Genomic DNA, 25,657 nt, shown 5'->3' on the forward strand with positions numbered 1-25,657 from the left:
AAAAGAAGAGTCACACATCTCTCACTTTAAATCAAAAGCTAGAAAGGATTATGCTTAGTGAAGAAGGCATGTCAAAAGCTGAGACAGACTGAAAGCAAGGCTTCTTGTGCCAGTTATCCAAGTTGTTAATGCAATTTGAAGGAAATGTTAATGCTCTGGTGAATACATGAATGGTAAGAAAGTGAAAAACAGCCTTATTGCTGATATGGAGAAAATTTTAGTAGTCTGAATAGAAAATCAAACCCGCCACAACATTAGGATTAGCCAAAGTCTAATCCAGACCAAGATTCTAACTCTCTCCAAGTCTCTGGAGGCTGAGAGAGGTAAGAAAGCTGCAGAAAGAAAAGCTTGAAGCTAGCAAAGATTAGTTCATGAAGTTTAAGGAAAGAAGCCATCTCCATAACATAAAAGTCCTGATGTATATGCTACAGCAAGTTATCTAGCATATCTAGCTGAGGTAATTGATGAAAGTGGGTACACTAAACAACAGATTTTCACTGTCAACAAAACAGCTTTCTATTGGAAGGAAATGTCCTCTACAACTTTACTTTTATAGCTAAAAGAAGTAGTCAATGCCTGACTTCAAAGGACAGGCTGAATGTCTTTTATGGTCTAATGCATCTGGTGACTTTAGGTTGAAGCCAGTGCTTGTTTACCATTCTGAAAATGCCAGGGCCCTCAGGAATTATGCTAAATCTACTCTGCCTGTGTTCTATAAATGGAACAACAAAGCCTGGATGACAGCTCATCTGTTTACAGCATGGCATACTGAATATATTAATATGGGCTTAAGCCACTGTTGAGACCCACTGCTGAGTAAAAAGATTGCTTTCAAAATATTGCTGCTTATTGACAATGCACTTGGTCGCATCAGAGCTCAGATGGAGATATATATGGAGATTAATGTTTTCATGCCTGCTATTACAACATCCATTCTGCTGCCTTAGGAACAAGGAGTAATTTTGACTTTCAAGTTTTATTATTTAAGAAATACATTTCATAAGACTGTAGTTACCATATATAGTGATTCCTCTGATGGTTCTGGGCAAAGTAAATTGAAAACTTTCAAAGAATTCACCATTCCAGTTACTAAGAACATTTGTGAAGTGAGAGGATTGCTTGAAGCCAGGAGTTTGAGACCAACCTGGGCAACATAGTGAGACACTGTCTCTACAAAAAATAATTTTAAAATGCCAGGTGTGGTTGCACATGCTACTTGGGAGGCTTAGGCAAGAGGATTGCTTGAGCTTAGGAGTTGAAGGTTTACAGTGAGCTGTGATCATACTAGTACACTCCAGCCTGGGTGACAGAGCAAGACCCTGTCTTTGATTCATGGGAGGAAGTCAAAATATCAACAGTGATAGTTTAGAAGAATTTTATTCCAACCTTCATGGATGACTGAGGGGCTCAAGACTTCATTCGAAGAACTTAACTATAGATATGGTGGAAATAACAAGAGAACTAGAACTAAAGCCTGAAAATGTGACTGAATTGGTGCAATCTTACGATAAAAAATACCCCTCATCCAGTCCCAGGACATCTCAAAGCTTTGCAGAAAGAACAAAGAGCAATTTGCCAAGCTCCTGAAGCAGAAGAGGATCACCCTGGGATATACACAGGCCTATGTGGGGCTTACCCTGGGGGTTCTATTTGGGTAGGTGTTCAGCCCAACAACCATCTGCCTCTTTGAGGCTCAGCAGCTTAGCTTCAAGAACATGAGTAAGCGGCGGCCCTTGCTGCAGAAGTGGGTGGAGGAAGCTGACAACAATGAAAATATTCAGGAGATGCAAAGCAGAAACTCTCGTGCAGGCCTGAAAGAGAAAGCGAACCAGTATTGAGAACCTAGAGAATTTGTTCCTGCAGCGCCCGGAACCCACACTGCAGCAGATCAGTCACGTCGCCCAGCAGCTTGGGCTCTAGAAGGATGTGATCTGAGTGTGGTGCCAGAAGGGCAAGTGATTAAGCAGTGATTATGCACTATGAGAGGATTTTTGAGGCTGCTGGGTCTCCTTTCTCAGGGGCATCAGTGTCCTTTCCCTGGCCTCAGGGCCCCATTTTGATACCCCAGGCTATGGGACCCCTCATTGCACTGCACTGCACTGTATTCCTCATTCCCTTTCCTTGAGGGGGAAGCCTTTCCTCCTGTTTTCATTGCCACTCTGGGCTCTCCCATGCATTCAAACTGAGGTGCTTGCCCTTCTAGGAATGGGGTACAGGGAGACGGGGGAAGTTAGGGAAAGAGAACCTGGAGTCTGGGCAAGGACTTTTGGGATTAAGTTTTTCATTCAGTAAGGAGGGAATTGGGAACACAAAGGGTGGGGGCTGGGGAGTTTGGGGCAACTGGTTGGAGGAAAGGTGAAGTTCAGTGATGCTCTTGATTTTAATCTCCATATCACGTATCACTTTTTTCTTAAAGAAGCCTGGGATACAGTAGGTAGAGAGAGAAAAAAAAGAAAAATACTCCTCATCCATTTGTGTTTTATGGATGAGCAAAGAACGTGTTTTCTTGAGATGGAACCTACTGCTGGTGAAGATGCTATGAACATTATAGAAATGACAACAAAGTATTTAGAATATTCCGTAAACTTAGTTGACAAATCTGCAGCAGGGGTTGAGAGGCTTAACTTTACTTTTGAAAGCAGTTCCGTGGGTAAAATGCTATCACACAGCATCTGCTGGTATAGAGAAATCTTTTATGAAGAGAAGTCAATCAGTGTAGCAAACTTTGTTGCTGTCTTAAGAAGTCAATCAATGTAGCAAACTTTGTTGCTGTCTTAAGAAATTGCCACAGCTACCCCAGCCTTCAGCAGTCACCACCCTGATCAACATTGACACCATCAACATTGACACTGAGGCGAGACCCTCCATCAACAAAAAGATGAAGACTTGCTGAGGCTCAATTGATTATTCGCATTTTTTAGCAATAAAGTGATTTTAAATTAAGGTATATGGATTTTTTTTTAAGATACAATGCTATTGCACACTTAATAGACTACAGTATATTGGCCTGGGCACAGTGGCTCATGCCTGTAATCCCAGTGCTTTGGAAAGCCAAGGCAAGAGAATCACTTGAGGCCAGGAGTTTGGGACCAGCTGAGGCCACATAGACCCTTGTCTCTATAAAAGAAAAAAAGAGAAAAAGAAAAACCAACTGTGTCAATGGACTACGGTATCATGTAAACATCCTTTTTTTTTTTTTTAATGAGATAGAGTCTTGCTCTGTCACCCAGGCTGGAAGTGCAGTCGTGCAATCTCGGTTTAGTGCAACCTCCACCTTACGGGTTCAAGTGATTCTCGTGGCTTAGTCACCCTAATAGCTAGGATTTCAGGTACGCACCACTACATCTGGCTAAATTTTTTAGTATTTTTAGTAGAGACAGGGTTTCAACATGTTGGCCAGTCTGGTCTCAAACTTCTGGCCTTATGTGATCTGCCCACCTTGGCCTCCTAAAGTGCTGGGATTACAGGCGTGAACCACTGCACCCAGCTTAGTATAAACATACTTTTATGTGCACTATTAAACCAAAAATTTGTGTGACTTGCATTATTGCAATATTTGCTTTATTGCGGTTGTCTGGAACCAAACCCTAAATACCTTTGAGGTATGCTTATACCACATTTTGTTTATCTATTTATATGTCAGTGGACAGTTGGGTTGTTTCCACCTTTTGGCTGTTGTGAATAATGCTGCTATGGATATAGGTGTACAGGTGTCTCTTTGAGATCCTGCTTTTAGTTCTTTTTGGTATATACAGGAGGTAATTATTTTCTATTTTTTAAGAATTTGAACTCTTTGAATCTACTGCTTATTAAAAATGTTTAAAAATTTTGACCCAGAAGTGGACTCAGCACATAAGGACCATTTTCCACATCCATATGATTACATCTCCAACCAGTCAGCAGCATCCATTCTCCTGCCTGCCAAACTATCCTTGAAAAACCCTAGCCTCCAAATTTCTGGGAGGACTGATTTGAGTAATAAAACTGAAGTCTCCCATTTAAAAACAACAAAGAATTTTTTAACTAGAAGGGAAGCTGCTGCCCTGTAGGCAGAAGACCCAGGCCTAACAGGATTTATCACTTGCTGAATAAAGAGCCCTTGGGCTTTGAATAAACATCAACAATAGACAGGAATTAGTCTCCGCGTGCCTTGGGTGAGACCCAGTACTGTCAGATGTGATCCAGCACAGTCTTAGCAGTGGTGGCCATGAGATTGCTTGCATCACCTCTACCCCAACTCTTAAGAATCTCGGCACAGAGAGAGAGAGAGAGTGAGAGGGAAACTTCATTTGTTTGGGGGAGAGTAAGGGAGAAGAATAAGAGACTCTGCCTAGTAATCCAGGGAATTCTCTGAGATCTTACCCAGGTTCACCAAGGCAGTATCTCTGAGTTGGCAAGAATCACAGTTTTGCTGAGCATGGTGGTGTGTGCATGTAGTCCCAACTACTTAGGAAGCTGAGACAGGAGGATCACTTGGACTCAGGAGCTCTGGGCTGTAATGTGCTCTGCTGATTGGGTGTCCAAACTAAGTTTGACATTAATATAGTGACTTCCTGGGAGTGGGGGGCCACCAGATTGCCTAAGGAGGGGTGAACTGGCTCAGGTTGGAAATGGAGCAGGTCAAAACTCCCATGCTGATCAGTAGTGGGATCGTGCCTGTGAATAGCCGCTGCACTCCACCCTGGGCAACCATAGTGTGACACTGTCTCTTTAAAAAAAAAAAATGTGTTACTGGGCTTGGAGTGTCCACTAATGCTCATGGCTGCAGTGACTGAAGAATTGAGATAGTTACACTCAATTCCTTTTGAATACTTGGAATGCCTTCCCAAGAAGTTCAGATACAAACAAGTACAGACTGCAAAGAATAGAATAAATACCTAACTCTTCAATGCTTAGACATCGACGAAAATTTAGAAGCATCAAGATCCAGGAAAACATGACCTCAGCAAACCAACGAAATAAGGCACTAGTGACCAAACATGAAGAGACAAAGCTACGTGACTTTTCAGAGATTCAGAACAGCTGTTTTGAGAAATCTCAACTAAACTGAAGATAAACAGAGAAGTCCAGAATCCTATCAGATAAATTTAACAGAGATCGAAACAATGGTAAAATCTCAAAAGAAATTCTAGAGTTAGAAATTTAATTGACAACCTGGAGAATGCATCAGAGGCTCTCAACAGCAGAATTGATCAAACAGAAGAAGGAATTAGCATGAAGACATGCTATATGAAAATATACAGAGTTGACAAAAGACAAGAGTGAAATACTCCCACAGGATCTAGAAAATAGCCTCAAAAGGGCAATTCTAAGGGTTATTGGCCTTAAAGAGGAGGTAGAAGGAGAGAGAGGGATAGAAAGTTTATTTAAAAGCTAATAATTAGACCTTTTCAATCCTAAAGAAAAATCAATATTCAAGTGCAAGGTTATAGAACACCAAGCGGATTTAACCCAAATAAGACTATCTCAAGACATTTGATAATCAAACTAAAACTCCCAAAGGTCAGGGATAAAGAAAGGATCTTAAAAGCAGCAAGAGAAAAGAAACAGCATACAATGGGGCTCTAGTACATCTAGCAGCAGACTTCTCAGTGGAAACCTTACAGAATAGGAGAGAATGGCATGACATACTTAAAGTGCTAAAGGAAAATAACATTTATCCCAGAATATTATATCCAGTGAAAATATCCTTCAGATGTGAAGGAGAAATAAAGACTATCCCAGACAAACAAAAACCCAGGGGCGGCCGGGCATGGTGGCTCATGCCTATAATCGCAGCACTTTGGGAGGCTGAAGTGGGCGGATCACCTGAAGTCAGGAGTTCGAGACCAGCCTGGCCAACATGGCGAAACCCCATCTCTACTAAAAATAAAAATTAAAAAATTAGCTGGGCATGGTGGCTGGCGCCTGTAATCCCAGCTACTCAGGAGGCTGAGGCAGGAGAATCGCTTGAACCCGGGAGATGGAGGGGGTTCCATCAATAGCAGACCTGTTCTATAAGAAATGCTAAAGGGAGTTTTTCATTGTGAAGGAAAGGGACATTAATGAACAATAACAAATCAACTGAAGATACAAAAGTCACTGGTAATAGTACACAGACAAATATAAAATATTATAACACTAGTGGTGTACAAACTACTCATCTTGAGTAAGAAGACTAAAATATCAGATCAAAAATAATAACTACAGCAACTTGTAAAGACATATACAGTATAATAAGATAGATATAAATAGGTGTAACAAAATTAAAGAGCAGGGGAAAAGACGATGAAATGTAAAGTTTTTATCAGTTTTCTCTTTGCTTATTTGTTTTTGTTATGAGAGTAGACTTGTCATCAGTTAAGATGTTATTTGCAAGCCTGGTAACCTCAGATCAGATCAGAAAACAGGAGGCAAGAGGATTGCTTGAACCCAGGAGTTTGAGACCAACCTAGGCAACATAGTGATACCCCATTTCTATAAAATATAAAAATTATGCTGGCATCGTGGCACATGCCCATAGTCCTGGTTATTTGGGAGGCTGAGGTAGGAGGACTGTTTGATCCAGGAGGTTGAGGCTGCAGTGAGCCATGATTGTGCCACTGCACTTCAGTATGGGCAATAGAGCAAGACCATGTCTCAAAAAACAAAATTAATAGATACACAGAAAATTAGAAAAAAAAAGGAAATTAAAACATACCACCAGAGAAAGTCACATTCACAAAAAGGAAGATAAGAAGGAAGGAAAGAAGGAAGAGAAGACCATAAAACAAGAAAGCAAATTTTACAATGTCGGGAATGAGTCCTTATTAACAATAACATTTAGTAAACGGACTAAACTGCCCAGTCAAAAGACACCGAGTGGCTGGCTGGATGAAAAAACAAGACCCAGTGATCTGCTCCCTCCAAAGAAACACACTTCACCTCTGAAGAAACGTACACTGAAAATAAAGGAATGGAAAAAGATATTCCATGCAAATGGAAACCAAAAAGAGGAGTAGCTATACTTTTATCAGACAAAACAGATTTCAAGACAAAAAGTATAAGAAGATATAGAAGGTCATTGTATAATGATAAAAGGATTAGTTCAACAAGAGGATATAACAGGTATAAATATACGTACACCCAACACTAGAAAACCCAGATGTACAAAGCAAATATTAGAGCTAACAAGAGAAACAGACCCTAATAAAATTACAGCATAATATTGGCATAAAAACAGACACATGGACCAATGGAACAGAACAGAGAATTCAGAAATAAATTCACATATGTACAGTGAATTCATTTTGGACAAGGGCGCCAAGGACATACATTGGAAAAAGGATATTCTTTTCAATAAATGGTACTGGGAAACCTGGATATCCATATGCAGAAGAATGAAACTAAACCCCTCATATAGTTAGGCTTTGTGTCCCCACCCAAATCTCATCTTGAATTATAATCCCCATAATCTCCATGTGTCAATGGAGAGACCCGGTGGATGTAATTGAATCATGGAAGCGGTTTCCTCCATACTGTTCTTGTGATAATGAGTGAGTTTTCACAGGATCTGATTGTTTTATAAGGGGCTCTACCCCACTTTGCTCGACACCTCTCCTTCCTGCCACCTTGTGAAGAAGGTGCTTTGCTTCCTCTTCGCCTTCTGCCATGATTGTAAGTCTCCTGAGGCCTCCCCAGCTATGCTGAACTGTGAGTCAATTAAACCTCTTTCCTTTATAAATTACTCAGTTTCAGGCAGTTATTTATAGCAGCATGAAAACAGATGAATACACCCCTATCTCTCACTGTATACAAAAAGCATGTACAAATGAAATAAAAACTTAAATCTAAGACCTGAAACTATTATAAGAAAGCTGAGGAAACTCTCCAGTACATTGGTCTGGGCAAAAATTTCTTGAGTGATACCTCGCAAGCACAGGCAACCAAAGCAAAAGTGGACAGATGAGATCACATCAGATTAAAAAGCTTCTACACAGCATAGGGAACAAGAAAGTGAAGAAGCAACTCACAGAATGGGAGAAAATATTTGCAAACTACCCGTCTGATAAGGAATTGATAACCAGAATATATAAAGAGCTGAAACAACTCTATAGGAAAAATCTAATAATCTCTTTATAAAATGGGCAAAAGATCTGAATAGGCATTTCTCAAAAGAAGGTATACAAATGGCTAACAGGTATATGAAAGGTACTCAGCATCATTAGAGAAATGCAAATCAAAACTAAAATGAGGTATTATCTCACTCTGGCTAAAATGGCTTTTGTCTAAAAGATGGGCAATAACATGCTGGCAAGGATATGGAGAAAAGGGAACCCTTGTACATAGTTGGTAGGAATGTAAATTAGTACTGCCACTATGGAGAACACTATGGAGATTCCTTAAAAAGACTAAAAATAGAACTACCATATGATCCATTGCTCGGTATATACCCAAAATAAAGGAAATCTGTACATCACAGAGGTGTTTGCACTCCCATGTTTACTGCAGCGGTATTCACAATAGCGAGGATTTGGAATCAATTTGAGTGTTCATCAACAGACATGGATAAAGAAAACGTGGTGTATATATACACAATAGAATACTATTCAGCCATAAAAAAGAATGAGATCCTGTCTTTTGCAACAATATGAGAACTGGAGGACATTACGTTAAGTGAAATAGCCAGCACAGAAAGACAGTCACTTGTTCGCACTTGGTGGTGGAAGCTAAAAATTTAAACTATTGTACTCATTGAGATAGAAAATAGAAAATAGAATGATGGTTACCAGAGGCTGGGAAGGGTAGTGGGGTAAGGGGAGAAAATAAGGGTAGTTAATAAGTACAAAGATGTAGTTAATAGAATGAATAAGACCTAGTATTTCATAGCACAACAGAGTGACTACAGTCGAGAATAATTTGTTGTACATTTAAAAATAACTAAATTTATTATTGGAACATTTGTAACACAAAGAAATGATAAGTGCTTGAGGGTATGGATACTCCATTAATTCTCATGTGATTTTTACACATTGTATGCCTGTATCAAAATATCTCATGTATCCCATAAATATATATACCTCCTGTGTACTCATTAAAATAGGGCCAGGTGTGGTGGATCAGGCCTGTAATCCCAGCACTTTGGAAGGCCAAGGTGTGCGGATCACTTGAGGTCAGGAGTTTGAAACCAGCCTGGCCAACTTGGTGAAACTCTGTCTCTACTAAAAATACAAAAAATTAGCTGGGTGTGGTGGCAGACACCTGTAGTCCAGGCTACTCAGGAGGGTGAGACAGGAGAATCGCTTGAACCCAGGAGGCAGAGGCTGCAGTGAGCCGAGATTGCGCTACTGCACTCCAGCCTTGGCAACAGAGTGAGACTCCATCTCAAAAAAAAAAAAAAAAGATTAAAAAAATTAAACATTTTAAATTTGCCTTTTATATCCTTGCTGCTTTAGCCAAACTTGTATATGCCTATTTTTTTATCTATTATTTTTGTAGCTCTGAGTATTTTTTCATTGATGTTAATTTGCTTCTTAAATAGTTGGAAATATTTGGATGCTGTTTTCTCATTCATTTTTTTGACAACCTGAAACCAAGATGTCCTTCTTTATATATATATATATTTTTTTGCTATCTCAAACTTCCTTAGAATTGTCTTCTCATTTATCTGTTGATGGAAACCAGAATCATGATTTTCTATAAAGTGATGTAAAAGTTGAGTCACGTGTGTGTGGTGTGTTAGTAGATTTTATCTATTCACAGTGACCAGGATACTATGAAGGTTGACATTTGTAAAGGTCCAGTGCTTTTTATTGTAAATAATCTTGATGATTTTTTTTTTATAATTAAAAAGATTTTTCAGTTATGCTAATATTTAACAAAGGTCACCATTACTTAGGAATGCATTTTGGCACTTGGAAACTGCAGACCTTGAGATTATTTGCATTAGAATGGAGAAGGAGTTGATGTTTTAAAATAAGTTGTTTTTGCTGCAGTTTAGTTTCATCAAAAAATTGTGATACGTTATAGCCAAAAGGTGGAAACAACGCATATCCATCAGCAGATGAATGAATGAAAAAAATATCATATATGTCTATAGTGGAATAGTATTCAGCCATATAAAGGAATGAAATTCTCACACATTATGCAACGTGTATGAATCTGGAGAACATTATGTGGGGTGAAAGACAGACACAGAAGGACAGATATATGAGTCTACTGATAAGAGGTACCTAGAACAACCAAATTCATAGACAGAAATAGTGGTTACCAGTTCCTAGAGGGAGGAGGGAATGGAGAGTAATGGGTTTCTGTTTTCAAGATGAAGTTCTAGAAATGGTTAGTGGTGCATGTATTTGTGGTGGTGAATGTAGTTGCACAACATTGTGAATATACTTGCTACCACTGAATTGTGCAGTTAAAATGGTTAAAATTGTAATTTTTATGTATATTTTGTGATAAATTGTGTAAAAATTGATCATCTTTTTGCACTGTACTCAAGCTGTATAGGATAAAAACTAGTTACATATGAATTTAATTTACCAATTCTAGCCCTTCCAAAGGTTAAACTCATGGCCCCCAGCATGAATTACATTTTAATCATAAACTATCTGTGTGGCCAATGCCATGGGTAAACAAGCGGACTTTTTTATTTTTTTAAATACAAGGTCTTGGCCGGGCGCGGTGGCTCAAGCCTGTAATCCCAGCACTTTGGGTGGCCGAGACGGGCGGATCACGAGGTCAGGAGATCGAGACCATCCTGACTAATACGGTGAAACCCCGTCTCTACTAAAAAATACAAAAAAAACTAGCCGGGCGAGGTGGCGGGCGCCTGTAGTCCCAGCTACTCGGGAGGCTGAGGCGGGAGAATGGCGTAAACCCAGGGGGCGGAGCTTGCAGTGAGCTGAGATCTGGCCACTGCACCCCAGCCTGGGCGACAGAGCGAGACTCCGTCTCAAAAAAAAAAAAAAATAAATAAATAAATACAAGGTCTCACTCTGTTGCCCAGGCTAGAGTGCTGTGACATGATCACAGCTCACTGCAACCTCAACCTCCCAGGCTCAAGCAGTCCTTTCACCTCAGCCTCCTAAGTAGCTGGGACTACAGGTGCTTGCCACCACACCTAGCTAATTTTTAAATTTTTTTTGTAGAGACGGAGTCTCACTATGTTGCCCAGGCTAGTGTTGAACTCCTGGATTCAACTGATCCTCCTGCCTTGGCATCCCAAAGTGCTGGGATTACACGTATGGGATTACACTGCACCCAGCTGACAAGAGGACATCTTAATAGCCAGAATATTCCTTTGGTTTAGAGATTATTATCTCCCTGGAGCCAGGCAAGGGGCACACCTTTCTTTAAAATGTGTAAAGTTTAAATAACTATATTAGTTTGCTAGAGTTGCTTGTAATAAACTACCACAAACTCGGTGGCTTGAACAATACAAATTTATTGGCTCACTATTCTGCAGACTAGAAGTCCGAATTTAGAGTTGCTTCCTTCTGAAGGCTGTAAGAAGAATCTGTTACATGTGTCTTTCCTAGTTTCTGGTGGTTTGCTGTCAATCTTTGGCATTCCTTGGCTTGTAGACCTTGGCCTTCTTTGTGTACGTTTCTGTGTCCAAATTCCCCCTTTTATAAGGACACAAATCATATTGGGTTATGGACCTACCCTATTCCATTATGACCTTAACTAATTACATCTGCAGTGACCTTATTTCCAAATAAGATAATATTCTGAGATATTAGGGATTAGGATTTCAACATACAGTATTTTTTTCTTTTTTCTTTTTCCTTTTTTTTTTTTTTTTTTTGAGACAGAGTCTGGCTCTGTTGCCAGGCTGGAGTGCAGTGGCATGACCTCGGCTCACTGCAGCCTCCACCTCCCAGGCTCAAGCGATCCTCCCACCTCAGTCTCCTGAGTAGCTGGGACTACAGGTGCATGCCACCATACCCAGTTAACTTTATGTATTTTTTGTAGAGATGGGGTTTTACCATGTTGCGCAGCATGTTCCCCAATTTCTGAGCTCAAACAATCTGCCTACCTGGGCTTCCAAAGTGCTGGGATTACAGGCATGAGCCACTGTGCCTCACCTAGTATGCAAAGTTTTAGGAGACCCGGTTCAATCCATAGCAATACCCCAGACCTGCTGAGCTAACCTTTACTGCACAGAGGGTATCCTCAGCATCACCCCTGTTAGTACAGGCAAACTTTGTTCCTTCAGATTACTTGTTGGATGGTGTGATGGCTTCCACCTGTAACCCCAGCACTTTGAGAGGCTGAGGCAGAAGGATTGCCTGAGGATAGGAGTCCAAGACCAGCCTGGGCAACATAGCGAGATCCTGTCTCTATAAAAGAAAAAAAAGTGACTTGTCATACCTGATTAAGTAACCATCATTCTCAAATATAACACTTCAGATAAGTCTTTGGTTGCATAATGGATTTTTTCAGTTATATTCTAGTAGGAAAGGGAACATATTCTTATTGAACCTTTGTAAATAATTATATTACTAATAAAGGAAGGCAGACTCCATAAGAGATGAAATTCTGGACATCAGTGAGAATCAGGTATCATTTTTAATTAGTTCCTTTTAGTTTACCAAAGCAGAGTTTATGAAATTGTGGATTAGATAACTTTAGAAAGGAAAAATGAGCACAAAATCAAAATTAAACATTCAAACATGTAACCATAATAAAATTTTCTTCATCAGTGCATTCTTTCTTATGTGAATTCTTATTCTGCTGGACCTTGGGTTAGCAGTTTCATGAAATATCTGCTTCTCAACTAACAAAAAAGATTATGAGAAATCCTAATGCACTTCACTGCTACATTTGGAAAGTTACGTAAGAGAGATCTCTTCAGAACCCTATACCTAAGTGTCTTTTCTTTGATATATACATTGTTTCACATACCTGATGGAATCCTTTTAACAAGGCTCTGAAACTCTATTGCTGAAAACACAAACTGGCCTGTAGCTTGTAGGAGAGTCTTCGGGCAAGCATCAGAGCAGACAAAAACTACTAATAGGTAACAGAGGCTTAAAATAACTGTGGCTAGTTTATTACTGATAATTATCAAATGATATGATCTGATGAAGATTCATAGTAAGAATAATAATGTTTCCAAAGATGATGATTAGGCCTATTTTCAAGGAACTCAGTGACTTTTACGTCTGATATGTAAATATAGCTGAATATAATCATTTATAGACAAAAACGAAATCTTGAGATACAGCATTATCTTGAGATCTAATATACCAGGTATACACAAGAATATCAAAAGATCCAGCAAGTCTGGGATCAAGCCTAGATATATTTTTATTATTTTATTTTATTTTATTTTTATAAAACTCCGTAGGAGCCGGGCGCAGTGGCTCATGCCTGTAATCCCAGCATTTTGGGAGGCCGAGATGGGTGGATCACTAGAGGTCAGGAGTTCGAGACCAACATGGTGAAACCCCGTCTCTACTAAAAATACAAAAATTAGCCGGGCATGGTGGCGCACACCTGTGGTCCCAGCTACTCGTTGGGGCTGAGACAGGAGAATCACTTGAACCCGGGAGGAGGAGGTTGCAGTGAGCTGAGATTGCGCCATTGCACTTCATCCTGGGCGACAAGAGTGAAACTCCATCACAAAAAAAAAAAAAAACTCCATGGGTAAGCCTGAAGAACATCCCCTTTTGAGAACTCCTGGCATAGAATATGTGAATTAGAAACAATAAGGTTAGAGAACCACTGGCATAAGTGAGAATTAGAGCAGTAACGTTGTGCCAGAAAACATTTTAATAATAACTGAAATTAGAACTGGATAGCACTATACTCTTTTTTTTTTTTTTTTTAAATTGAGGCGGAGTGTCACCCTTTTGCGCAGGCTGGAATACAGTGGCCCGATCTTGCCTCAGTGCAGCTTCTGCCTCCCGGGTTCAAGCAATTCTCCTGCCTCAGCCTCCTGAGTAGCTGGAATTAGAAGCAGCGCCACCACACCCAGCTAATTTTTTGTATTTTCAGTAGAGATGGGGTTTCACCATTTTGGCCAGGCTCATCTCAAACCCCTGACCTCAGGTGATCCACCTGCCTTGGCCTCCCAAAATGCTGGGATTACAGGCATGAGCCACCATGCCTGGCCTGTGTGATTTTTAATTGTATTATTATTTATTGGGAGCTTTTGGGGTTTCTTAAAAAAATATTTTCCAGTGGAGTGCAGTGGCTCACGCCTGTAATCCCAGCACTTTGGGAGGCTGATGCGAGTGGATCATGAGGTGAAGAGATCAAGACCATCCTGGCCAACATGGTGATACCCGTCTCTACCAAAAATACAAAAATTAGCTAGGCGTGGTGCCGCACACCTATAGTCCCAGCTACTCGAGAGGCTGAGGCAGGAGAATTGCTTGAACCTGGGAGGCAGAGGTTGCAGTGAGCCGAGATCACGCCACTGCACTCCAGCCTGGCGACAGAGCGAGACTTCATCTCAGAAACAAACAAAGAAAAATATTTTCTATCCATGGTTGGTTGAATCTGCAAATATGGAACCTATAGATACGGAGGGCTGACTATGTTTCTTCTGCCTCTTACAAGAGCACAAGTGATGGTGGATTAGGGCCTAATTTCCAAAAAGAGGAAATTTATGTTACTAAGAAACCTGCAAAGATTATTACCCTCTTTAGTATCAAAGAAATGCAAATTTGAAAAGCAAGAAGATAGTAAATAAAATAAATAAAGCCTAATTTTAATAATCACCTCTTTAATGCCCTTATCTCCAAATGCAGTCACATTCTGAGGTACTCAGAGTTAAAGCTTCACATCTATTTGGGTGGAGGATACAGTTCAGCTCATCACAGGAAGGCGAAAATCAAATAAGTATGAGAGGAAATGTGGATACTTCATTAAGATATAATCATAGGTGCTTGAGAAATAATAGTTACCTATTTTACTAAAGTGACATAAATATAGATAATAATATGATTGAAAAGAATTTTAGCTGTTTTGTAAGTCAGGAGCCTTTGTTCTTTTTTCCTCTTAAATTTAAAGAACAATAAAATCAACATAAAGCATAGAATATTATTTTAATAAAACAGATTATTTGCTATCTAGCAGATTACACAAAAAGTAAAGAGTAACATTTTTATCATAGGTATTTATCAGTAAACCAAGGGAGCAGGTCTTTCAAAATGGAGTGCACTTTGCTAAGATGTTAACCATTTTATAGCTTCTTTCAGACTCAGGTATAAACTGAGGAAAATAAAATTCATTTCCCCACTTGTATCTTTAGTTGTGCTCTTTAATATTCTGGAACAAACTGACATTTTACTTGAGTTCAGTATTTCTGTCTCACAGGGTTCTTGAAGTCAAAATGATTTTCTTTTTCTTTTTGTTTTGAGATGGAGTCTTGCTCTGTTACCCAAGCTGGAGTGCAGTAGAGCAATCTCAGCTGACTGCAAGCTCTGCCTCCTGGGCTCATGCCATTCTCCTGCCTCAGCCTCCCGAATACCTGGGACTACAGGCACCTGCCACCATGCCCAGCTAATTTTTTTTTTTTTGGATTTTTAGTAGAGACGGGGTTTCACTGTATGTCTCAATCTCCTGACCTCGTGATCCACCCGCCTTGGCCTCCCAAATTGCTGGGATTACAGGCGTGAGCCACCGTGCCTGGCCAGTCAAAATGATTTTCATATTAATACTAAGATGTTTTCTATGCTAAATGTAGTGCATTCGATATTGTTCATCTTCAAATAAAAAAGTATTTTTTAAGTTTCTCAATTTTAAGTTCTAATACGTTAAGTATTAATGATTTTAACCCATGTAAACAAAGCCCTTTGGAGTCCTGAGTAAGTGCTAAGGGTGGAAAGGGACCCCTAGACCATCAAAACTACTCGTTTTCCTTGTTAAACAAAAGCACATACACAATTGTATCTCTATCAGTGTTTTGCTTCTAAATAGGCGTACAATTTACAGAATTGTAAATAGCTCAAAGACAGTGAAAGGTGGAGATCATCCTAAACAGTGCACTAATCAAGACTCTGTTTTTTGTTGGGGAGGGGGGGGCTTCTATTTCAAGGTCTTCAAAATTTCTCTGACAATATATTTTGTAAAGAAGAAGAAAGCTGTCCAGGCTGGATTGCAGCGACGTGATCACAGCTCACTCCACCCTCGACCTCTTGGACTCAGACTACAGGCATGCACCACCACGCCTAACTAGTTTTTAATTTTCCTTTTGCAGAGATGAGGTCTTGCCATGTTGTCCAGGCTGGTCTTGAACTCCTGGGCTCAAGTGATCCTCCTACCTTGGCTTCCCAAAGTGCTGGGATTATAGGTATGAGCTACTGTGCCCAGTGGAGAGGAATTTTAAGGACACTTTCAGATAGAGAAAAAGTGGCAAAATTGTTTAGAGTATGTATTACAAGTAGAAGGTATGATGCCTATTCATACACATTGAAACAAGGCATCACTATTCTTTAGATAAGGGGGGAAAATTACTTGACACTTGAAAATTGGGGACAAAAAGGTCAGTTTAGATCCTAATGTCACAATATGCACTAAGATAAACTATAAATGAATTAAAGAGTAAAAGCTTCTTAAGACAAGAAAATATGAGTTGAGGATGGGAAAAGCCTTTCTCATCATGTATGCTATGAAAGTTATAAAGAATTAGATAAATTTGTTTAAATGGAAAAGTAAATGCTCTGTGAGTCAAAATTAAGCAAATAATTACTTGGAAAAAAATGTTTGTAACAATTACAACCTAAGGTTAATATCCTGAATATCTAAAGTGCTCATACATATTAATGAAAAAAAATAAGACATCTAATAGATAAGTAAGACAAACAAATAAAATAAAGGAAATGGAATTTCCTAAAAGAAGAAATTTATATTACTAAGAAGCATGCAAAAATTATTACCTTCTTTAGTATCAAAGATATGCAAATTTGAAAAGCAGGGGGATATTAAATAATTGTAAAAGATCAAGCATTAATCCTTTCTTTCCTGTTATAAGGTAACTATATACTAGGGAAAAACTAATGCTTCAGCTACAACATGAAGTAATGCTAACACATCATTTTTCAACCTACAATGAATGAATTCTCTAAGCAATGAGCATCAATGCCTGCTTGCTACCACCACAAAAAAGAACTCAGTGAAAATTCTTCTCAAAGGAATTATGTGTTTCCTGATGGAACTACTCTCCTGCCTCCATGTAGTAGTTTTACTGAAATGATCAAATGGTGATTTAAACCTATCTAGATTCAACCACCAATTTGCAGAACAGAAGACCAAGCCAAATGTTAGGAGAAATCACAAAGATAAAGTCAGCAAAATCCAGTCTGCTTAAAGTTGTATAGGACAAATGACTAGGTTTCTCAAACTTTTTTGAGTAGTGATTAAAAGGAAATTAAGGGTAGGACGCAGTGGCCCACACCTGTAATCCCAGCACTTTGGGAGGCTGAGGTGGGCAGATCACTTGAGGTCAGGAGTTCGAGACCAGCCGGACCAAAATGGTGAAACCCCGTCTCTACTAAATACAAAAATTAGGTGTGGTGGTGGGCACCTATAATCTCAGCTACTCAGGAGGCTGAGGTTGCAGTAAGCCGAGATCATGCCTCTGCACTCCAACCTGGGCGACAGAGTGAGACCTGTCTCAAAAAATAAAAATAAGACCAGGTGCAGTGGCTCACGCCTGTAATCCCAGCACTTTGGGAGGCCAAGGTGGGCGGATCACCTGAGGTTGCGAGTTCAAGACCAGCCTGACCAACATGGAGAAACCCCGTCTCTACCAAAAATACAAAATTAGCCAGATGTAGTGGCCCATGCCTGTAATCCCAGCTAATTCGGAGGCTGAGGTGGGAGAATCGCTTGAACTTGGGAGGTGGAGGTTGCAGTGAACCGAGATCGCGTCACTGCACTCCAGCCTGGGCGACAAGAGCGAAACTCCATCTCATAAATAAATAAATAAATAAAATTAAAAAAGGAAATTAAGGAAAGTTAACTTTTGGTGCCTAACTCAGCCTCCAGAAACCCATTCATGTACTGTAGATTAGTCAACCATCCTGTAGGGAATTGTTTATAGAGGGTACAGTCGCATTTTAAGAGTAAATAAATAACATCCTACTAAATCTTTTGAGGAAATGAGCAATTCCATGTAGATTTGTGAGGATTATGTAGAAAAAAGATTTTAGGTTGAATAATTGGCTTATTTAATAGAGATTTACCCTTTTATTCTTAAAAGTTGTTAAAAGGCCTTAGGGCATTCTTGTAACTTCTCGAAAATTTGATAGTAATTATGAAATTATCGTTCTAAACTCTGAAGCTCATTTTTGGTATAACCTAGATAAAAATTGTCTATTTGTTTGGACAGGTATTTACTGATTTCTTTTTACAAATAAAACATTGTGCTTGATTGTAGGGAATAATCAAGGAAATTAACATGTGGTCATTTCCTTGAAAAGAATGGATAATTCTGTAGCAGCCATGATCACAAATAATACAAGGTGAAGAATTAGTCGACTAAGGGATGGGAGTAGGTTAACAGAGATAGACTGTGTACTAGCCCAGCAATATTTTTGGTAATAGATACTCTTTCCAGTTTGGGGAGCAGAAGAAAAGAAGAAGGAGGAGGCCTGGAATATCTTTTTCAAAAGAAACTTTGTTGCCCTTTCCTTATTCCTAATAAATGTGCATATTAATGTATACACTTTGGGGCCTAATTTGGTTTTTACTGACAAATAGCTGCCAACAAAGAGCTGTATGAGCTGTATGTATTACCTTGTACACCTATATTGAAAAAAAGTAGTTTTGCATTATGAAGTATTTACTCCAGAAGTTTTAATTTTTGTTTGTTGTTTCTTTTTAAGAATAATTATTTTTTTTAAGAGATGGGTCTTGCTATGTTGCCCTTGCTGGAGTGCAGTGACTATTCACAGTTGCAGTCATAGCATACTGCAGCTTTGAACTGGGCTCAAGCCATCCTTCTGCCTCACCTTCCCAAGTAGCTGGGACTACAGGCACGTGCCACTGTAGCCCAGTTCAAAAATAAATTTTTTATTTTTTATTTTTATTTTTTTTGACATGGAGTCTTACTCTCCGAACCCAGGCTGGAGTGCAGTGGGGCAATGTCAGCTGACTGCAACCTCCACCTCCTAGGTTCAAACGATTCTCCTGTCTCAGTCTCCCAAGTAGCTGGGATTACAGGCACACACCACCATGCTTGGCTAATTTTTGTATTTTTAGTAGAGATGGGGTTTCACTTATATTGGCCAGGCTGGCCTGGAACTCCTGACCTCAAATGATCCTCCCGCCTCAGCCTCCCAAAGTGCTGGGATTACAGACGTGAGCCACTGTGCTTCGCCAAGAATAAATATTCTTAATTTTTATTTCCTTATGGCTATCTTTTATAGCTTTCATTCTTTTTTTTTTTTTTTTTAATCATCTTTGGTTTAAACTGAAATATACTGAGATGCAGATTAGAAAACTCTTTTTTTCTTTCTTGGTGCAGAGCAGAAGAAAGGCTTGTAAACTTCACCAAATGCTGCTTATGCTTGTGGGATTGTTTAATGTTCTTCATTTGATCAGTCTTATCCCCATAGCAGTCAGAATATTTCAAGTCACTTTATATCATGAAGTCCATGAATGGGAGGCCTTATTAAATAAGATGATTTTGTGAAAATCTAATGGCATATTGATGCTCTGAAATACGTTGTATAAATCTTGGCTTTTAATTTTTTACATTTTTATTACAGATTCTGAAGAATATTTCTGTGTAAAAAGAATTTTCTCAGGGGGAGATCAAAGCTTTTCACATTACTCTAATCCCCAGGTAATAATATAGTCATGTAAATAATTACTTAGCTCCAATAATTTTGACAAATTTAAAAAACCCATTATTAATGTTCTTTATATGTTACAAAGTAATTACCTTAGTTTTTTTCCTGTCAAGTCTACAGAATAAATTTTTTCTGATCTATTTGACAGGTTTTTGTTTCAGGTGTTCAGTAGAGATTTAATTCTGTTTTAAAAACAAATATATAGTGGGAATTTCTTGGTTTTTGAATTATATATAATATCTCCTCCCTCTGACTAATCTTATTTGAAAATTTAGAACTGTGGGCCACCAGATGACTTCAGATGTCCCGATCCTACGAAGCAGATCTGGACAGTGAATGAAGTTCTAATTCAGAAATGGCTGAGCTATCCTTCTGGAAGGTTTCCTGTGGAGATAGCCAAGTAAGAAAAGCATTTTGGGCCAGGCACGGTGGCTCCTGCCTGTAATCCCAGCACTTTGGAAGGCTGAGGCAGGCAGATTGCCTGAGCCCAGGAATTGGAGACCAGCCTGGGCAACATGGCAAAACCTTGTCTCTCCAAAAAAGTACAATTAGCTGGGCATGGTGGTGCACACCTGTGGTGTTAGCTACTTGGGAGGCTGAGGTGGGAGGATCACCTGAGCCCAGGAGGTGGAGGGTGCAGTGAGCTGAGATTAACACCATTGCAGTGTAACCTGGGCAACAAAGTGAGAACTTGTCTCCAAAAAAAAAATCCATGCATATTTTTAAAGATCTTAAATAAATACGTATAAGTTGTAGTTCTTTCATGTACATAGAGATATGTTAAATGATAACATAAAATATTTAATGTAGCCATTTTAGGATTGGCCTTGAAATGTGTTCCTTCTAGTTTCACAATGGTCACTGTCTTAACTTTTATACTTTCTGGAAGACTTGAATATTGAATATTATTTCTTCCTTGAATATTTTGTTAACTTGTCTAGTAGCACTTAAGATGTTGTTACTTGTTTTTTGTTGGTATTTGGGATGATGGGTTGTATTTGAAAAGTGTTTTGTTTTTCTTGATTGTTTTCCAAAACTATAATTTTTCAGAAAATCCCAAAGATACCCCAGATTAGGCTCACTGCCAATATAAAATGTTTAATATTTTTTAAAATTAAAAAACTTTTTACATGAACATAAACACTTAATTTTTAAAATTCCATGTTTTAAAGCAGATAACATTTGTTTGATAAATGGATGAAAGTAATATTTGAGAAAGTCTAGCATAAACAGTAATACCTTTATCAAGTATCATTTTATCAGTCTTTAGCAATTTATGTAATTCTGATTCATCTAATTGGGTGTTAGAGGAGTGCTCTATAGCATTAAATATTAGATTTTTCATTTTAATTCTTTTTTAAGAAAGGGTAAACAAATTCCTAATTCTGTGATTAAAAAAACATTTTTTTTTAAATTTTTTAGTGAGATAGATGGAACATTTTCTTCCTCTGGTTGCCTAAATGGAAGTTTTTTAGCTGTTAGGTAAGTGGCAATTCTTTAATATGCTGGAATTCTCAAATTTATTGTCTTAAATAGTATATCAAATTAAAAAATGAAATAATTTTAAATTTTTATTCTTTTTTTTTAATTTCTTTTCTGTTTTTTAGCAATGATGATCACTATAGAACAGGTACCAGGTTTTCAGGGGTTGATATGAATGCTGCTAGGCTTTTATTCCACAAACTTATACAACCTGATCATCCGCAGATATCTCAGCAGGTCTGTTTTTAAAGTATTATATTTACAGTATTATCTGTTGATTTTTTTTGTTTTGTTTTATGTTATACGTTTATAGCCTAATTTACTTTGCAGTTCCACAGACTCTTATGACGCGCTTTTAAAATAAAATTTTATTTTAAAGCATTTGTAATTTAGCTGTCAAAGATCTATAAATCTTTTCAGATGTTTGAAGCAGACCCTGAATTACTTAATATTACCATGTTGCTTAAGTTTATGTATAGTTATAGAAGTAGAGAGTTTAAATTGAGACTTGTACACATGGTTTTTAAAATTCTCCAAACAATGCTTAGGCATTGCTTTTCATTGTGCTCGAAAGTATATTCATTGTAAGATGTTGTCTTTCTTTTTTCTTCTTCACCATTTCATGTTTGCTGTAGTACAAAATTTTCCTTTTCTTTCTTTTCTTCCTGCCTTCCTTTTTTTTTTTTTCTTTGAAAGTGTATTCATTTTAAATGAAGTAGGTTTTACTTTTTGTCAAAATATAGGTGGCAGCTAGTTTGGAAAAGAATCTTATTCCTAAACTGACTAGCTCCTTACCTGATGTTGAAGCATTGAGATTTTATCTTACTCTACCAGAATGTCCCCTGATGAGTGATTCCAACAATTTCACAACAATAGCAATTCCCTTTGGTACAGCTCTTGTGAACCTAGAAAAGGCACCACTGAAAGTACTTGGTAAGAATTCTAATATTTTTTCGTTTGAAACCTTTTCTCTTTAAATGAAAATGCTCATAAGTTATTTTGCCATTTGCAATTATGCTGCCCTGCTTATTTGACACTGTCTTAGGGGAAAAATGAACCTGTTTTTCCTTTTCTTGCTTTTGTCTAGTCATTTGATTCTAGTTGTTGGAGTTTTTGAAAGAAAAACAGATATAGAAGTTTAATCAAAGTTAACAGCAGAGATATTATTAGGAAAGTTAAAAACTGTTACTGTTACCCGTATTCCTTTCCCTCATCACCTTTAGTATAATTTTGCTATTAAAGAAGTAAAGGAGGAGGAACAATTAAAACTGAACAAACATGGGCTTTAAATCTTCTTGGAACTTTGATATAAGCCCTTTATCTTGTGTTTCCTTTACTTGCTAATTTCATGATATTTGATTTTATTTTTCTGCCTGTAGACTGGACTATATTGCTCATCTGATCTTGCACTTCTATCTCTCACCGCTCTGGTTTTTTGGCCTTAAGTTTTCTCACTTTAATTTTTCTAATTGTCTAGATTTTATCTCTGTCTCCTGGCCCTTATAATTTTTTTGCTACAGTTAACACAGTGCTTTTCTTGCTAATGGTATTTGTTAGATATGTGGAGCTAAGATATATGGAAGTAATAATATCAGTACAAGAACTTTTAAGGCTGAGGGTAAATGGAGGAAGCAGTGAGCCAGGGGTAGAATATGGGAATCTGAGGGAAAAAGAGTCAAGCAGGGACTGACGAGTATTGCTTTCCTGTTGTCAGAAGTTTTTGTATTCTTTCTGCCTGCTTCATAGGATTGAAGTGTTTGTACTTAGTAACTACAAATAGTGAATGTGGGGAAGGACCCATATGTTACACTTTACATTGTTCAGCTTCTGTATTTGATCTTCAGGAGTACCTTGCATTTTAAAGGTAGTAGTTCACAATATTTCAACCATATATTAAATTGAAAGATAAAACTTAGAAAGATCCTTTAGTATTAGAGCAATACAATTTAAAGGATGTTTTGTTTAAAAATTGAAATTGTAATTTGAAAAACATTTTTAAATAACGGGTTTTAATATTAGGTATAGTGGTGAGTTTTTAATATAATTTAGGCAACCAAGAATATAAATTCAACAAGACTTTCATACTTTATTTTTGCTTTTGAGAGCTTTTAGGACAATATTGTTTAACTTGGTCGGGGGGGGTTTATAAACCTTAGAAATGTTACATAAGATATTGTGTTATATGCATCTTTCTGGGGTATTCTAAGGGTTAACAACTACTGCTTCAGAAAAAAAGTCAGTATGATTTTGAAAATTGTGATTTTTTAAAAAAATTCATTTTATTTGCATGTTCACTTTTTAATAACAGAAAACTGGTGGTCAGTACTTGAACCTCCACTGTTCCTCAAGATAGTAGAACTTTTTAAGGAAGTTGTGGTACATCTTTTGAAACTCTACAAGATCGGTATTCCCCCTTCTGAAAGAAGAATTTTCAACAGTTTTCTTCATACTGCATTAAAGGTTTTAGAAATACTACATAGGGTATGTCCAATTGTTCCTGTATTTTCCTCTTTCCCCATTCCTATTAACAGATTGGTAATGTTCATTTTAACATTATTGGTGAAAACAATGTATATTATAGAAATTTGGAAACGTTATCTATACTTTCTCTTAAAAGAAGTAATAAACCTGTCCTTTGGAACTCTGGTCTTATCTGACTTCGTTAGGCGTGTATAGATAACTTATCCATAGTTGGGCAGAACAATAACATACTAATGAGTTAGAATTCTCCTTATATTTACATATGAAGAATATAATTTGTTAGTTTGCATTATATGGTTTTTGTTAGCTATAGGTGGTTATCCTATGAAAGAGATTGGGTCCTAGTTGTGACTATGAACATTTAAACTTGTGTTCTTTTGCTATAGGGTACTAATGACCTCAATTAAAGTAGAACATTTCATTTGAAACAAATGACTAATTTAAAATTGGAAACATATGTAATTCATTAATTTGCCTATTGTTCTTCCCTGCCCTTCTTCCCAGTGTAAGAAATAGTACCCTTTACACTTGTAGCAGTTCAAAGTTATATGAAGAAGTAGACTCTGAGCTGTTTCATTAAAGATGGATTTCATCCCTGACAGTTGGTAGGTATATCTCTGTTATGCCATTTGGTTTTGTCAAGTTGCTATTTAGATGAGACATGACCTAAGGGAGAAGCATATGTTTCTAACCTATGGAATGACTAAAAAACCCACATGAACCTTTAATCTTTAGTTTCTTGTCCTTAACAGCTTCTTTGCATTTTCAGACCCTCTTGCCTAGTACTAAGGTAAATAATAAAGGGATAAAGGAGATAATCCATCTGTTCTTTGTCTAAGAAGGAACTTTTACCGACCATTTATTTTCCTATTTTAGTGAAGCTCCTGGGTGTTTTTCTCAAATATGTAACTTTCTGGACTTACTTTTTTCTTTTGTATTTAGTGTGTCCAAGATTCCTAGAAAAACAACTCATTTCTCCTCATTTTGATTGATGAGATCATAGCCATATATTTCCTAGGGAAACAGGTCATTCTTACGTTTGCCTTTACCCAGAACAAGGCTTTCTTTTAGCATATCAGGGTCCAGGTCTGCAGTAAACAGTTATTAAGAAGATTCTCTATCTTCACGAGATGGGTCTCTACCTTTCTGTGTACTTTTTGCCGAGAATTCGAGAGATTAATTAGATTGTTTCTTTTATCTGGACTTCGGCCTACTACTTTGGTGAATAATTCCTTTTCAGCTGGACCCTATTACCAAATAATTACTCATTCTGTGCTTTCATTATCTGCTTATCTTTATTCCCCCCTTTAAAAAGTACTTTTTTTCCTTAGCTGTGTCTTTTACCTCGAGAAAATGGAAGGGGAAGAAAAGGGGAGGAAATTGAACATTTTTTCTTTCAAAATACAGGCAGGCTTCAGCAAGTTAAATTACCTGCCTAGCTCAGTAACTTCAGTCTCAACTAAGGAAGAACTTGATAGAGTTTCATCTTCAGAGACCTTTTTGATGGACTCATTCTAAATACTAGAATCTTCACATCTTGTTAGTTGAAGGAGAAGGGAAAATAACATTTATTGCTTGCTAACCACAGATAGGACTAGAACCTCCTTTGTAGTTCATGTGAATACTCTTTGGATATATTTAACTTTTAAAACCCTATATAGTTGGTATTTTGCTCCTTTTCCTAGACTGGAAAAATGAATGTCCACATCAAAGTAAGTAGTAGAGTTGAAATACAAATACAAATCTTCTACAAAGTCCCTGCTGTTACTAGTGTTCTTATATTAGCAGATATAGTAGTAGTATCTGTTTAGAAGGGGGTTTGATTTTATTTTATGCTCCTAGAGCTAGAAGTTCATATTCTAGATCACATGTAGTATGTTACAGGCGCTGGACTAGGAATCAAAAAGACCATATTTCTAACCCCT

The 25,657-nt window shown here is 37.8% G+C and overlaps 1 protein-coding gene and 1 pseudogene across 4 annotated transcripts in view; both read left to right on the forward strand.

Moving 5' to 3' along the window:
• Positions 1-25,657, forward strand: part of HERC4 (HECT and RLD domain containing E3 ubiquitin protein ligase 4) — a 155,108-nt gene that overhangs the window by 60,792 nt on the left and 68,659 nt on the right. For all 4 annotated transcript variants that reach the window (XM_033209166.1, XM_033209168.1, XM_033209169.1 and 1 more), the window contains 6 exons: positions 19,686-19,762; positions 20,045-20,169; positions 21,192-21,251; positions 21,377-21,488; positions 21,995-22,184; positions 23,560-23,732. In XM_033209166.1, the coding sequence (XP_033065057.1) occupies positions 19,686-19,762; positions 20,045-20,169; positions 21,192-21,251; positions 21,377-21,488; positions 21,995-22,184; positions 23,560-23,732 (737 nt within the window). The remainder of the gene's footprint in view (positions 1-19,685; positions 19,763-20,044; positions 20,170-21,191; positions 21,252-21,376; positions 21,489-21,994; positions 22,185-23,559; positions 23,733-25,657) is intronic.
• Positions 1,267-3,003, forward strand: LOC117082465 (annotated as a pseudogene).

Source organism: Trachypithecus francoisi, unplaced genomic scaffold (assembly GCF_009764315.1).
Source record: "Trachypithecus francoisi isolate TF-2019V2 unplaced genomic scaffold, Tfra_2.0 Lachesis_group9, whole genome shotgun sequence".
In the NCBI taxonomy this organism is placed as follows: domain Eukaryota; kingdom Metazoa; phylum Chordata; class Mammalia; order Primates; family Cercopithecidae; genus Trachypithecus; species Trachypithecus francoisi.